The 16,401-nt window shown below is 40.6% G+C and overlaps 1 protein-coding gene across 1 annotated transcript; it reads left to right on the forward strand.

Annotated features, from left to right (window-relative positions):
* Positions 1-487: 487 nt before the first annotated feature.
* Positions 488-12,029, forward strand: LOC134405787 (vomeronasal type-2 receptor 26-like). The gene is made up of 6 exons (XM_063137042.1): positions 488-707; positions 3,651-3,826; positions 6,432-7,286; positions 8,045-8,272; positions 9,539-9,665; positions 11,128-12,029. The coding sequence occupies exons 1-6, from the start codon at positions 488-490 to the stop codon at positions 12,027-12,029; spliced, it is 2,508 nt and encodes an 835-aa protein (XP_062993112.1).
* Positions 12,030-16,401: the final 4,372 nt, after the last annotated feature.

Consider the following 16,401-nt stretch of genomic DNA (forward strand, 5'->3'; position numbering starts at 1 on the left):
ATTAGCCATCAGTCAGAAATATACCAACTTTTGGTGTTGTTCTTTTAAACATTATCAAAGTTGGGCTATGAGTTGAATAGAAGATGTCATGCTGCCCAAACAAGACTTCTGCTGAGATGTCATTAATATGTTTTCAACTTCAATTTCTCACACAACCAACAAGTATGAGCAGGTGCTTATCTCCCCTGTAATTATGAAATAACTTATAATCACTTATTCTTCCTTTCCCATGAGATTTCATGTAGTTACTATCAAAACAACAAACCAAGACTGAAGGGTGTTTTTAATATCCATCATTTCATTCAGAGCTGTGGATAGAGGTAGACAGGGCTCCATGAGAGTGATCGTTGAAAATTTGCACTCTAAAGTCCTGGCTCCAATCATCTCAGTGAGTGGCCATTCAAGTCAAACTGTGATATTCAGAGACAATCCAGTGTCAATGTAGGAACAGGTGATTTGGTTACTGGGAAAACAATTTTCATGCAAGATGGTGGTATTAGTGCTTTTGGTAATAGTGCTGCTTCCTCAGGCAGTGTGCAAGATCCCTATGCTTAGATGTAATGTCAGTGACCCCCTTCCTATTCATCACAAGTATTATCAGCCAGGAGACCTCATAATTGGTGGCATTATATCTCACACCCACGTTTTATTAACTCCATCTGACTTCAAAAAACGTCCCTCTCCTGAACTCTTTGGTGACTACGTGTAAGGAGTTGGGTTTTCTTTAGCATATCATAAGTCTGTCCCATCCTTATGCTTCCATGGGATCATTCTATGGAAGCAATTTCACTTGGGTGGACTAGTGAGAAATATTTTGAATGTTTGTTTTTCTTTCTTGGAATGGGATCATGCCTAACCTATGCATTATCATCACCATCATCATCATCATCATCATCATCATTCTTTCACTCATGGCACTTTTTTCTAGATGAACATGACAGGCTTTGCCAGGTCATGTTGCCTTTTACTGATTCAGAAATTTCCTGGTTATTGAACATGTTTTAAGTATGACTGCTTTATGGATGTTGGTTAGGATGTATTTTTGTAGGCCCAGTTTCTGAAGGTTTTAATAATAATAATAATAATAATAATAATAATAATAATAATAATGTGACTAATAGAATATTTTTCCTGTTGCCATAGTTGTTGTTGTTGCAATTTTCCTCAGATGATGATGATGATGATGATAATAATAATAAATGTTTTCTCCTCCATCTATGTTAATTTACTTATAATTTTGTTGTGTATTTTATTTTTTTATTTTTTTCCTTTTCAATGTATGTTTTAAACTTTGTAAGGCCGCCTTGAGGCCTAGTATTGGGCAAAAGGCGGGATACAAATAAATATAATAATATAATAATAATAGTTACAGTACTGAGTGTAAGGATCCCTTACTGAATGAGTCATATTATTCAAAGCAGTGTTGTATGTGCCATATCAGTTGTTCTTTAAGCCTCCTCTGATTCCTTGGCAAATCTGGCACATGCCAGATTTCTGCTTTGTGTATAATGTGGCCAATGATATATCTGTTTAGGGGAAGAATGAGGAATTTGTTTATGCTCTCAAATTATGCAAGGGCATTCATTCATAACCACAGATGGGAATGCAAACAGAAGAACATGCTCTCTGAAAACATTTGCAAATTATCGAACTTGTGTTAATGCTCAAAAATGCATGCTTTCACACTTTACTGTATGGAGAAAAAGGCTAGAACTACAGAACTACTTTGTAACGGTACTGAAGTCTACTGATAACTGCTGGGGCACAGGACACATTCCATATACTACTTTGTAATGTTATTTCCTGCTTTTTACTCCACTTTCCTAATTATTTGATACAAGGTGTAGATCTGGCCAAAGTGCATTTTTCCCATTTGAGATGCGCACTTTCCCCTAGTAATTCTGAAAGGTAAAATAATAATAATAATAATAATAATAATAATAATAATAATAATAATAGGGAATGAAGTGACACAAGATTAGGTTTGTGTTTGGAGAATTGGGTCAATTATAAAAACTGATTGTAGATCTCTGTATTTGTTCTGTCTCAGTTGTGCTTCAGTGTATTTGGAACAGCTAATGTAGACAATATTAGGACATCATCAATTCTGTGCAGCATGCAGCATAATAACATGTGCCATAGTAGCAGTTTTAGGTTTATTTTGTACAGCATATTTGCTATTGATTATTACACTTTCCTCCCGGTATAAGATGTCATGTTTTGAGTTATGCTTTTATTTGTAAGGGCTGTCAATCACGTATAATCAAATCTTTGTCTAGATAAGATGCCATCATCATAATTCCCCAAAACTGTTTTTTGGATTATGTTCGCAATTTCAATGTGGTTGTTCTGACCTGTTGAGCTGACTCCACACACGCCTTTGACAGTGACTACTTTTTTTTTGCAGCCTGGTTTCTTATTCAATACATTCTATTGGATATTCTGTACTGTATAAGATAGGGAGAGAAGTTAATATTTATTCATTTATTTATTTACAAGTAACTCTATACTTAGGGCTCATCTACACCAAGCAGGATATTCCACTATGAAAATGGTGTGAAAGCGATATATAAAAGGCAGGAGCCACACTACTGCTTTATAGCGGTATTGCAGGATCTACACTACTGCTTATTGAAGTGCACTGACAACTGTTGGGGCCCATGTCACATCTACACCAAGCACGATATAACACTGTGAAAGTGGTATGAAAGTCTTTGTCATGGGTCCCAACCGTTGTCAATGCACTTCAATTCCACTATAAAGCAGTAGTCTGGCTCCTGCTTTTTATATACCACTTTCATACCACTTTCATAGTGGAATATCTGCTTGGTATAGATGACCCCTTGGTCTTTGCTACCTTTTGTTAGCAATTTTGTAACCTTAAGTTTCTGGTTTTATGCTGTTGGGTGCTATGGTTGTGTGCTGTTAAAATTGTGTACCAATTTACGTTGAAGTAAGCCCCATTAAATTCAATGGGACCTGTTTCAGAGCAGATATCTATACAATGGACTGCTAGCCACTTCTAGCCTGCAATACTGAACACACTAACCTGGGGGTAATTCCAATTGCACTTTATAGGCCTGATTTTTGTTTTACAACCAGTCTTTCTTTCATTGATTTGATACTAGATGTAATGATCCATCACTGAAGTCTGGAGATGGTGATGTTGCCCCCTGTGCACTTAGTCAGAGTCACAAGCCATTGATTCCTGCAGTTAAGAGAATATACATGAAATGCAAGCATTTAGAGAACTAAATAATAAAAAGACAGATTGCAAATCCATGAAAAAAGCTAGTATCATTAAAACAAGTCTTATTTGGCTTTGAATATTTGACACCTATTATCCCAAAGCTAGTAAAGAAATGCTGATATTAGAAGAAAAAGGTGAAAGTTCAGGGGTGATTTACAATGGCAATTCATATATTGCAACAGCGGGGCCATACAATCAGATTTAGTGCAAAACCTTGAGTAAACAAATACTGAGTTGAAATTTGAAGCACAAACACAGTAATGCAGTCATTGATCTCTTTGTAGGGTACTGAAACAGCACTACCAGCACATCCTGGCCTTGGTATTTGCTTTAAAGGAGATTAATGAAAATCATAAGATCTTAGCCAACATCACCCTGGGCTTCCACATTTATAATAATGATTTCAATGCAGTCTCAATCTATCTTGCCTCTTTGGAACTTCTCTCCACAAAAGGCAAATTCTTCCCAAACTATAAGTGTGATATCCAGAACAAGCTTGTTGCAGTCATTGGGGGACCTAATTCTGATGTCGAACTCAACATGGTAACCATTCTGTCTATCTACAAGATCCCACAGGTACGTTGTCCACACATACTTTCTCCTGTCTTGTAAGATGTGGAAGGGAACATCATGCATTCAATTTAAATATCAAATTTTGGCCAAGTAAAACATCCATACAGTGAAGATGGAGCTTGCTATTTCTTCATTCATGTTAGTAACCTCTCCTATGAACTCAAGAAGCCATTCTACATGCCCATAAGCCATATGAAGCCCATATCATTGGAGGAGACCATGCTGGTGGTACTACAACCTGCAGATTCTCATCTTGAAGCAACCAGCTATGAAATAAATATTATTATTATTATTTATTTATATAGCACCATCAATGTACATGGTGCTGTACAGAGTAAAACAGTAAATAGCAAGGCCCTGCCGCATAGGCTTACAATCTAATAAAATCATAGTAAAACAATAAGGAGGGGAAGAGAATGCCAACAGGCACAGGGTAGGGTAAGCAGGTACAGGGTAGGGTAAAACTAACAGTATAAAGTCCGCACAACATCAAGTTTTAAAAGCTTTAGGAAAAAGAAAAGTTTTTAGTTGAGCTTTAAAAGCTGCGATTGAACTTGTAGTTCTCAAATGTTCTGGAAGAGCGTTCCAGAATGACTTCCATTTCAGGGCCAGATAATATCTTCAGTACAATAAAGTACTGCCCTTCCCACATCCCCACTGGTATTAAGAATCCAGGAGCTCATCTACACCGAGCAGGATATTTCACTATGAAAGTGGTATATAAAAGGCAGGAGCCACACTACTGCTTTATAGTGGTATTGAAGTGCACTGACAACTGTTGGGGCCCATTGACACATACCTCTTTCATGCCACTTCCATAGTGATATATCCTGCTTGGTGTACATGTGTAATGGGCCCCGACAGTTGTCAGTGCACTTCAGTACCACTATAAAGCAGTAGTGTGGCTCCTGCCTTTTATATACCATGTTCATACCACTTTCATAGTGGAATATCCTGACTGGTATAGAGGAGCCCCAGGATTGTTCATCAATCATTTTTTCACTAATCAGCAACCAACACATTTCTTGAATTTTCCCTCCTTCTGAAAATGCAATGGGTTTTTTCCCCCTGCCTCTTCCAAGAGTAACTACAGCCACAGCTAGACCTAAGGTTTATCCTGGGGTCATCCAGGGTTTGCCCCTGCCTGAACACTGGATCCCCTGTGTGTCATCTAGATGAACAGGTTTGACCCCTGGACAATCCAGGGATAAACCTTAGGTCTAGCTATGGCCTAAGAGGTGAATTTCAACCATTTTCTCACTGAGGACAGGGACAGGGGTTCTGTTTTCCTAGGAAGAGCAGGGAGTAGCCAAGGAGGCTTCTGTTTTATCTTTTTAAATGTTAAAACATCCCACATGTCATTAAAGTGGGCCTCTTCACATAGATGCTTTTAGTGTGGCACTGCTTCCTGGAATGCTCAGGAGATGAAATGAAATTGCATGGGCTCCTCAGCATTCAGGAACTGTTGTCTGGCTGAAACTCTCTGTGCTAACAGCCTTGTTCTGTTGAAGCTTTGAGGGGGGATTGAAAAACACCTTTCCTAAATCCCTAGATTCCCCATTCTTGTTTGCACTAGTTTCTTCTCCTAGCAACCTGGCAGCCAGGTTGGTCACCGGTACACCTAGGGGTGACCACATTACACCAGTTTTAAAATCTCTTCACTGGCTGCCGATTAGTTTCTAGGCTACCTGCGGGATCACCTTCTCCTGTACAATCTGCCCTGCACACTCAGGTCCTCTGGGAAGAACTTCCTTCAGACAGTCAAAACTAGGCTGACAGGTATTACCCAGAGGACCTTTTCCTCTGCTGCTCCCAGACTGTGGAATGGCCTGTTGGAGGAGATTCATCAACTTAACAATCTTTTAGCATTTAAGAAAGCTATAAAAACTGATCCCTTCCAGCAGGCCTATCCAGGGGGATTTTAGGATCCTTTTAGTATGTTTTTAGTAAAGAACTGGGCATGTTTAGCCTGGAGAAGAGAAGATTGAGGGGAGACATGATAGCACTCTTCAAATACTTAAGGTTGTCACACAGAGGAGGGCCAGGATCTCTTCTCGATCCTCCCAGAGTGCAGGACACGGAATAATGGACTCAAGTTAAAGGAAGCCAGATTCCGGCTGGACATCAGGAAAAACTTCCTGACTGTTAGAGCAGTGCGACAATGGAATCAGTTACCTAGGGAGGTTGTGGGCTCTCCCAGACTAGAGGCCTTCAAGAGGCAGCTGGAAAAGCATCTGTCGGGGATGCTTTAGGGTGGATTCCTGCATTGAGCAGGGGGTTGGACTCGATGGCCTTGTAGGCCCCTTCCGACTCTGCTATTCTATGATTCTATGAGTTTTAATAATGTATACTGTGTTTTGATTAATATTTTATGTTTTATACTTGCTGTTCTAATCCGAGGCGGATTATTATTATTATTATTATTATTATTATTATTATTATTATTATTATTATTATGGCTTTCAACCTGACAGCCATTCTTGAATCCTCAGAACAATGCTCAATATCACATCCTTTTGAAATATTTGGCATAGCACTAACTCGAGCACACACATTGGTTTACTTTTGAAATGTATGTTTCTCTCTCCTCTTTCAAAATGTGACGTAGCTGGCATATGGCTCTGCTCTAGTGATGGATAACCAAACCCAAGGAGCATTCTTCCACCAGATGTTCCCAAATGTGAACCTTCAATATGATGGGATACTCCAGTTATTGCTTCATTTTAGGTGGACATGGATTGGTGTGATTTATCTGAATGATGACAACGGAGAGAGGTTTGTACAGAATGTGCTTCCCATATTTTCTGGCCAGGGCATCTGCTTTGATTTCATAGAAAGATTCCCACAACTAAGTTTTTCTGATGATGCCGAAGAAATGGTGGAACAGGGATCTGAACTATTCAGTGTTATTGTGAATGCCACTGCCACTGTATTGGTTGTACACGGCGAAATTCAGGACATGATTATTTTGAGGATGGTGCTCCACTTTTCAGAACATGAAGAAATACCAATGAAGGCAAAAGTCTGGATTATGACAGCCCAGGTGGATTTCACATCACTGCCTTTTCAAAGGAATTGGGACATAGCGGTCTTGCATGGTGCTATATCTTTTGCAATGCACACAAAGGAGTTTTTGGGATTCGAGAAATTTATTCAAACCAGAAATCCTACCTCAGAAAGAGAAGATGGCTTCATCAGAAGCTTCTGGGAACATGCATTTGACTGTATGTTCACTAATCCTGTGGCAGACCACGTAGGTAGCAACATCTGCACCGGAGAAGAGGAACTTGCATCTCTCCCTGCCTCAGTTTTTGAAACGAGAATGACTGGCCACAGCTACAGCATCTACAATGCTGTCTATGCTGTGGCTCAAGCTTTGAATGCCATTGAGTTATTCCAATCCAAGCACAGAATAAGGGCAGACGGAGGGGAATGGAAACTTCAGAATCAACAACCGTGGCAGGTAATGTCCTGGGCAGATTAATGTACAAAAATTATCCACATCTGCACCGTAGGTGCAACAATAGGTGACAGACCATGCAAGATTCTGTATTTTTAATAAAACAGGCATCTAAACATCTAAGAGCTAAGTGTGTTACATCTTCCAGTTAAAGTTCATTGGTACACATTAAGGAGATAATAAACATGATTATTGGTTTTACCAGATTAATATATTTCAGTATTACTAGCATTCTTTCTTTATGCATCCTTGTTCATCAGGATTTTTCAACATTTCCAGTGAATGAAAGCAAGTGTCACAATGGTCTTGTTTGCATCGCATAGATGGACTCATCAGGGGTTGTTTGAATCATGATGAGCCAATGCCCGTGATGGGAAACATTTTGAATAGGCCCGTCCCAAACAGGTGTTGCTGTGTCATGAAAAACCAACGACTGAGTGTTAAGCCATATATTCTTTCTTTCTTTCTTTTTCTTGTAAGCTTGCAAGCTGCTTATTGTCCTAATCTTTATGCACTTCTGTGTTTACTTGTGTGACTTTATAAAATGCCATGCTCATGGAGTAGTAGTTACATAGTAGTAACACCAGCAACTCAGTAGGAGTAGCAACTATACATTCTCTTGTATACTGGAATGATTTATTACTCTTTTCTTAACTGAATAAAACCACTAAAGAAACTATCACCCATTGTTTTTGGCATTTTTAAAAAATATATCCTGTCTATTCAACCACTCCCTCCTTTCCTTTCCTTTGCGACTTTAGTTCCATGACTTTCTAAGAAGTGTTTCATTTAATAACAGCGCTGGGGAAAAGATTTCATTTGATGAAAATGGGTCATTAGCAGCCGGATTTGATATCATAAATTGGATCACCTTCCCAAACCAATCTTTTCGTAGAGTGAGAGTTGGCAAAATGGACCCACAGGATCTCTTTAACAAAAGGTTCAGCATTGATGAAGATGCCATCAAATGGCCCAGCAAGTTCAACCAGGTAAGATCTGTGTTCATTTTGGAATGTATCAACTCATATTCATAATGTTGAGAAAGGCCACAGCTAGACCTAAGATTTATCCTGTGATCATCCAGGGTTCGCCCCTGCCTGAGCACTGGATCCCCTGTGTGTCACCTATGAACAGGTTTGACCCTTGGATGATCCAGGGATAACCCTTAGGTCTAGCTATGACCACTGTGTCACAGCATGAGATATTGAATTTACTCTACCTAAGTTCAGTCAATTGGATCCCAAATCTGAACTGGTCCGATTCAAACAGATTTGGGAGATGTCTGATGTCTGTATCAAAGCACAGCTCTTCTGAAGTTGTCTAAATCTGAACAGTCGGGATGGTTTGGGATTCAGAAGGACACTGGTCACATCTACACCATCCATTTACCCCAGGGTTGTCTCTAGGTCATCCCTGTGCATCCAAATAATGCATAGGGGATCCTGGGGTTAACCAGGGACAACCCCTTACTTTTCCCAGGATAACTGCAACCACGGTTTTTCCCATGTCTGGTGGGGGGAACAGTTTCGCCATCCCCAGGATGGCTGCTGGTGTTTTTTGGAGCTGAATTTTGCGTTTGTTTTGTTTTGTACTTACATTTTTGTGCAGGATCGGGGCCACGCAGTTGTGTGACTGGCTTCTGCTTTTAAAAACAAAATCACTGCACCAGAGCATCCCTCCTGACTTCTGGGAAATTGTGCTAGCACGTGCACACTGGGGGATGATCCCAGAAGCAGGACAGCCCAGGATTCCCCCCCCACACACACACATCCTGCATAGCCAGCAAGTGTAGATGAGCCCATAGAGAGACAGACTGTGTATCTCCAAAAATGGATACATTGCACCTCAAGCTTCCATAAAAGAAAAACACCAGGAAAGGGAGAGGGTGGAGGGAGGATAGGGGCATGTGGTAGTTCTAACTTCTAAGCACATCAGGGTTTTTTGTGTGTGTTTTTACCATGGTGCTCCAATCCCATTGCTTTGGGTAGGAATGAAAATGTAATGCATTGCAGGAGAATTTGTCCAGTGTTCAGTATGCTTTGCTTGTTCACTTCCAGAGAGTTGGGGTCCAAACCAATTATGTTCAGTGCACCCCCCCACCAGTTATAACAGTACATTGCACACCAAATCCTCCCTAATAGTGATGCTATTCTGTTATTCACTTTTAAATATAGAGTGACCTATAGGTTGCAAACTCACAAGATGCTTTTTTTCCCCCTGGAATGATGTCTGTTTCTTCTTTCATTTAGGGACAGGCCATGCCCCTTTCTGTTTGTAATGATCATTGCTATTTGGGCTCTAGCAAGAGAAAGAAGGAAGGGATGTCCTTTTGCTGCTATGATTGCATTCCATGTCCTGAAGGGAAGATGTCAAACGAGACTGGTAAGAGCTATCACATACAGACTTTTTTTTTAATATATTGAATGTGATCCTTAATATTGCAAAATGGTTCATAATTAAGTGCTGATCGCTGAATCAGATAAAATATCTGATGTAATTCCTGATATCTGTGACCTGCTGAGTTTATCACCTCATTTGACTTAATCCAAAATATATTACAGCATAATTAGGGATAGATGAACTCACCCTAGTCCAACTTGGGACCATAATACCTGAGAGAGTGCCTTCTCCCTTACCAACCTGCCCGGTCACTGAGGTCATCTGAGGGCCTGCTCCTAGTGGTTCCACATAGATCCATCCTCCGATTGGAATCCACCAGGGGAAGAGCCTTCAGCATGGTGGCCCCCCTCCTGTGGAATTCCCTGCCTCTTTAGGTCAGGCAGGTGCCAACCTTGTACTCCTTTCGGCGCCTCCTGAAAACATCTTTATTCCAAGAAGCCTTTCTTTAACATGCGGCCTTGGATTTATGTTTTTGCTTCTTTTAAATTTTGTTGTAACTGTTTTATTCTGTTTTTATTTTCATTCTACCTTGTACACCGCTCTGAAATTTTTCAGTGGGGAGCAATATATAAATATTCTAAATAAATAAATAATAAATAAATAGTCCAAGGTATGCATCACTCATCACAACCCCACTGGATGACCTGACTGCTTGCCATGCATGACAAGCCATTGGCTAAGCCATGGGCACTCAGCAAGCAGTGTGTGACTGCCCCATCCTTTGCTGAGCTGCCGTTTTCCATAAAAAATGAGACTTATCCTTTTTTGTAAAGGCCCGTAAATGCTTGTAAAGGGGCCATTTATGCAAGATTTATATGAAACTTCCTCATATATCAAGTGTAAAATTCTTTCTAAGTACTAAATTTCCCTAAACCAACCTCCCTGAACCTGGTACCCTCCAGATGTTATGGACTACAACTCCCAGCATTCCTGATCATTTGATGTTGTGCAGACTTCTACTGTTACTTTCTACTGTTAGTTTTACCCTACTCTGTGCCTGCTTACCCTACCCTGTACCTGTTTGCATTCTCTTCCCCTCCTTATTGTTTTACTATGATTTTATTAGATTGTAAGCCTATGCGGCAGGGTCTTGCTATTTACTGTTTTACTCTGTACAGCACCATGTACACTGATGATGCTATATAAATAAATAAATAAATAATAATAATAATAATAATAATAATAATAATAATAATTCATCTTGCTGACTTGGGCTGATGAGAACTGGACTCCAGAACATCTTGAGGGTACCATTTTGGAGAAGGCTGCTCTAAACCATGCTAGATATTTCTTACAAACACAATTTTATAAGATGTTTGCATACTTGTATGTTACACTTCAATGGACTAGCTCTCATAGAGGATTTTCGAAACTTAAGGATGGATTTTTGCATTGCCCGATACAGGGGGTATCATATATCAAAAATCCATGTTTTCTTTTCCAGACAAGGTTGACTGTGTTCAGTGTCCAGAAGGTCAATATCCAAACCATGACCAGGATTTATGTCTTCCAAAAAATATAAGCTTCTTGTCTTATGGAGAACCTTTGGGAATCACTTTGGCCACTTTTGCTCTTTTCTTCTCTTTCCTCACAGCTTTGGTGCTAAGAATCTTCATTGAGCACCAGGACACTCCCATAGTCAAAGCCAATAACCAGAACCTCACCTACACTCTCCTTATCACTCTCCTGCTGTCCTTTATTTGTGTTTTCTTATTCATTGGCCAACCTGAGAAAATAGCATGCCTCTGTCGACAAACTGCTTTTGGCATCATCTTTTCAGTGGCTGTTTCTTGTGTGTTGGCCAAAACCATCATCGTGGTCCTTTCTTTCATGGCCACCAAGCCAGGATCAAAGATGCGGAAATGGCTTGGGAAAAGAATGGCCACCTCCATTGTCCTTTCCTGCTCCCTTATTCAAGCCGTCATTTGCACTGTGTGGCTGGCAACCTCTCCGCCATTCCCAGATTTTGACATGCACTCAATGGCTGAAGAAATTGTACTGGAATGTAATGAAGGCTCAGCTATCATGTTTTACTGTGTCCTGGGCTTTATGGGCATCTTGGCCATTGTTAGCTTCACTGTTGCTTTCCTAGCTAGGAAATTACCTGACAGTTTTAACGAAGCCAAGTTTATCACCTTCAGCATGCTTTTGTTTTGCAGTGTCTGGTTGACCTTCGTTCCAACTTACCAGAGCACCAAGGGAAAATACATGGTGGCCGTGGAGATCTTCTCCATCTTGGCCTCCAGTGCTGGCTTACTTATTTGTATTTTTTTCCCCAAATGCTATATTATTGTGGTGAGGCCTGAGTTAAATAGCAGGGGGCAGTTAATCAGGAGAATGAATTAAGTATTCTAGATTTCTATATCACCCAAGTTTATAGTTACCAACATAAATCCTGCTTAGAGCAGACCTATTAAAATGAATGGGACTAAAATTAGTCGTAACTAACATTATTATTATTATTATTATTATTATTATTATTATTATTTATATAGCACCATTAATGTACAGAAATTGCATTTATTTTAGTGGGTCTACTCTATGTAGCACTTAATTTGGATTATTATTTTTTAAGAACTGGATAAAATCACAAATGACTGATATAAATGGTACTTAATCTGGAGGAATTGTAGATGAATTTGGAGCTATCTTTTCTGGCTTTGTATTCTCACATTAGAGTGTAAGTGTCATGGAGGAAAATATGTTGCCTCCAGAAATATTCTTCATAATTGTTGCAATATTGCTTAGAATTTGGAATCTGTCCCCTCGCACTGCAGAGATATGAATTACTGTACAAGATGAGTCATCACTAGAAACAGAAAATGCTGAGCCAACTTAAATGTCCTCTCATTTTGTGTATTTTTTATTATGTTATGGGTTTCTACCTATTTTCGGAAGAACTTTAGAGGGGGCACACACATCTCCCTGAATGTGGCTTGAGCTCATGATGTATTTTGTGAAATAAGCCCTTTGTCTCTGCAGAAGCCACTAGTGAGGGAGGAAGCAGCAGCCAGGCACCTCTCCACTGTGCCTGGGTCCAGCTCCAGCTGAGAGCCCCCTCCCTCCTGCTGTCAACTGTCTCTGCAGAGGCCACCAGTGAGGGAGGAAGCAGCAGCCAGGCACCTCTCCACCGTGCCTGGGTCCAGCTCCAGCTGAGAGCCCCCTCCCTCCTGCTGTCAACTGTAACTGCTGAACTTTGCAACTAAGATTGTAGTGCCTGAATTTGCTTTCCTTTCCCCCCTCCTCCTCCTCCCTCCCAATCCCCTTTCCTTTTGTGTCATGTCTTTTAGATTGTAAGCCTGTGGGCAGAGACTGTTAAGAAATACTTTTGTAAGCTGCCGTGAGAGCCTTTTTTGGCTGAATGGCGGCATAAAAATCCTTAAATAAATAAATAAATAAAAATTAAACCTAGTGAAGAAACAGAGTAAAAGGCCCACTTGCTCTAAAGGCAATCAAATGTGAGAGCCTTTTTTGGCTGAATGGCGGCATAAAAATCCTTAAATAAAAAAAATAATAAAAAATTAACCCCAGTGAAGAACCAGAGTAAAAAGCCCACTTGCTCTAAAGGCAATCAAATGTGTTTGCATCCCAAGAATATTTTATTAGCACAATACACCCCTCCATTCATAAAGTAAATGAGTAGAATGGGTGGTGGGGGCACTCAGGCTGGCCCCTGGACCCTCTATTACCACTGCCATGTACCACTGGCACGTACCATGTACTGTCATGCTTCCCTGATTAATGACCCTTGGATGTTGATCAGAAGCAATTCTCCACACAGAGCTATGCATGAAGGGCTCCTGCACATGATGTGTGATGTTCACAGGGGTACCATGGCAGTGTGCACAGTGGCAACAATAGTTTTTTCTACATGTTCATTCAATGCATGGAGGGGCGTGTGCGTGTATTTTCCATAAGCAAACATCATTGAGTAGACCGAGGCCTGCATCAGACTGTGCTTTTCTAGATACCACAGGATTGAGATTTCAAACACCACTATGTAAATGCCAGAAACTAGTGCTTGCAGTTGGAAATTTAGCTAATACTCATGAAAAAAAAACCCATGCCATTTGTTTCTTTCAACATGTCCCCCTGCCACCCTCCCCAAATTGTGACATCTAGCAAATAAGAAGTGGCTGAAATGTAACTGGTATTCTCAAGCTTGGGAGCATCCACCAGGAACATTTTTCTTCATACTCACTTTCTCCAAACATGGCACAGATGTGGTTGTGAGAAGGCCATGTGATTTAATTTATATATCACAAACCAGCATAAATAGGTCATCTCTGTATTTTGCTTGGAAGATAAAACTGGAGCCGGTGGAAGCATGGTTATACAAACCAAAATCAGAGTCAATAAGGAGTCTAAGGGCTCAGCTACACCAAGCAGGATATTCCACTATGAAAGCGGCATGAAAGTGGTATATAAAAGGCAGGAGCCGCACTACTGAGCCACACTATTGAAGTGCACTGACAACCGTTGGGGCCCATTGACACATACCATATACAGCTTTCATGCCACTTCCACAGTGTTATATCCTGCTTGGTGTAGAGGTGTCATGGGCCTCGACAGTTGTCAGGGCACTTCAGTACCACTATAAAGCAGTAGTGTGGCTCCTGCCTTTTATATACTGCTTTCATACCGCTTTCATAATGGAATATCCTGCTTTATGTAGATATGGCCTAGATCTCACCGATCAACAGGTCTGAACAGGTCTTAAATCTTGTCGATTTTTCCTGTATAATATTGCCAGGATTCGATCATTTTTGTCTGTCTCTTCTGCCAAGACGCTTGTTCATGCACTGGTTATTTCACGGTTGGACTACTGCAACCTTCTTCTCTCTGGCCTTCCTTCTTCTCACATCAGCCCGTTGGTTTCTGTTCACCACTCTGCCGCAAAGATCATCTTCTTAGCACGCCGCTCCGACCATGTTACTCCGCTTCTGAAATCTCTTCATTGGCTTCCAATTCACTTCAGAATCCAATATAAACTTCTCCTGTTAACCTTCAAAGCTTTTCACGGTCTAGCTCCTTCCTATCTCTCCTCTCTCATCTCACACTATTGCCCCGCTCGTGCTCTTCGCTCCTCTGATGCCATGTTTCTCGCCTGCCCAAGGGCCTCTACTTCCCTTGCTCGGCTTCGTCCATTTTCGTCTGCTGCCCCTTACGCCTGGAACGCTCTTCCAGAACATTTGAGAACTACAAGTTCAACCACAGCTTTTAAAGCTCAACTAAAAACTTTTCTTTTTCCTAAAGCTTTTAAAACTTGATGTTGTGCAGACTTCTACTGTTACTTTCTACTGTTAGTTTTTCCCTACCCTGTGCCTGCTTACCCTTCCCTGTACCTGTTGGCATTCTCTTCCCCTCCTTATTGTTTTACTATGATTTTATTAGATTGTAAGCCTATGCGGCAGAGTCTTGCTATTTACTGTTTTACTCTGTACAGCACCATGTACATTGATGGTGCTATATAAATAAATAATAATAATAATAATAATAATAATGAAGAGCCCTGCATACATGACAAACTTATCCTAAGTAGAGATTAAACAGGGTTGAATCACTGCTGCTTAATGTTCTCTGATATTGAAGTAAATAAGGGTTGTACAAGAACTTCATTTCAGCTTGTTTTGAACAGAACTTGCTCTGTTTACACACCACCCCCAATGTGAAGACAAATGCATTTTGTGACATCAGCTCACATATTCCTGGATTTGTATTTCTGGCTTGGAAAATGTGTGCTTTGTATACTATCAACTATAAGAGAGAGGGGGGCCTTTGCTAGACCAGAGGTTATTCTGTGCTGATACCCAGGATCACCCCTATGCGTCCAGATGACGCACAGGGGATCCTGGGCTCAGGCAGGGATCAACCCTGCCTGGCCCTGGGATATTAGCCTACCCTTTGGCCCTGGTTTCCCCCTGGAACATGTGGCCCGTTTTCGCAGCTTTTTCTGGCCACGTGCTGTGCCCACCGGGGGCAGGGTGGGCATAGTGGGGAAATGAATTTAATTTTTTTTAAAAAAAAACTTACCTGTGTGCACGATCGTTCATGCACATTGTCCCTTTAAGAATTTAAAAATGGCAGATGTGACGGCTCCCTTCTTGAGTTCGTCGTGCCTGACGTATAGACTAGCATGACAGCCCGTGATAGTTGCATCACGGGCTCTCCCCTCCTTGGTCGCACATTTACCGGTAGGTCTAGCAAAGGTGAGTGGGGGGGGGGAAGGAAAGGCTGCTAGAATTTTTTGGAAGATGCCATTGTAGAATGGAATCAGGATTAACTAATGTAAAGCACAATACTATGAAAAGTTGTTACATTTAAACATGAAAATGAGAAAATTAATGTCCCAGTTAACACTTGAACACAGCATGAGCTATTTTAATGATGCAGCTTGAAATGCATTGGGTTTGGATTAAATAAATCTCTCTCTGTACACTTCTATGGATTTCATTTTTTTCCCCTGTTTTGCATTCATTCATGGAGATTGCATTTATCTAGAGCTTGACAAATATATCCATCCATTTACAAGTGGTTGTTGTTGTTGTTTTGCAATTATGTTCGGTTGGAGAGTACTGGAGGTGGGAATAGGAGAATTTAGTTCACCCCTTGATGATGGAGGTTTCATTTGGAATGTGAAAATCTGACACAATTAGGAATACTTAGGACACAATGCTGTAAATGTTTAAACAGAATATAAGAGAGCAATCCTACACAG

Source organism: Elgaria multicarinata, chromosome 11 (assembly GCF_023053635.1).
Source record: "Elgaria multicarinata webbii isolate HBS135686 ecotype San Diego chromosome 11, rElgMul1.1.pri, whole genome shotgun sequence".
NCBI lineage: Eukaryota > Metazoa > Chordata > Lepidosauria > Squamata > Anguidae > Elgaria > Elgaria multicarinata.

Bases quoted from the DNA above. Each gene is read 5' to 3' on its own strand.
- LOC134405787 (XM_063137042.1), top strand. From the start codon at position 488: ATGGTGGTATTAGTGCTTTTGGTAATAGTGCTGCTTCCTCAGGCAGTG. The intron at 8,273-9,538 runs GTAAGATCTGTG...ATTTAGGGACAG, and splicing joins GGCCCAGCAAGTTCAACCAG to GCCATGCCCCTTTCTGTTTG. The intron at 9,666-11,127 runs GTAAGAGCTATC...TTTCTTTTCCAG, and splicing joins GAAGATGTCAAACGAGACTG to ACAAGGTTGACTGTGTTCAG.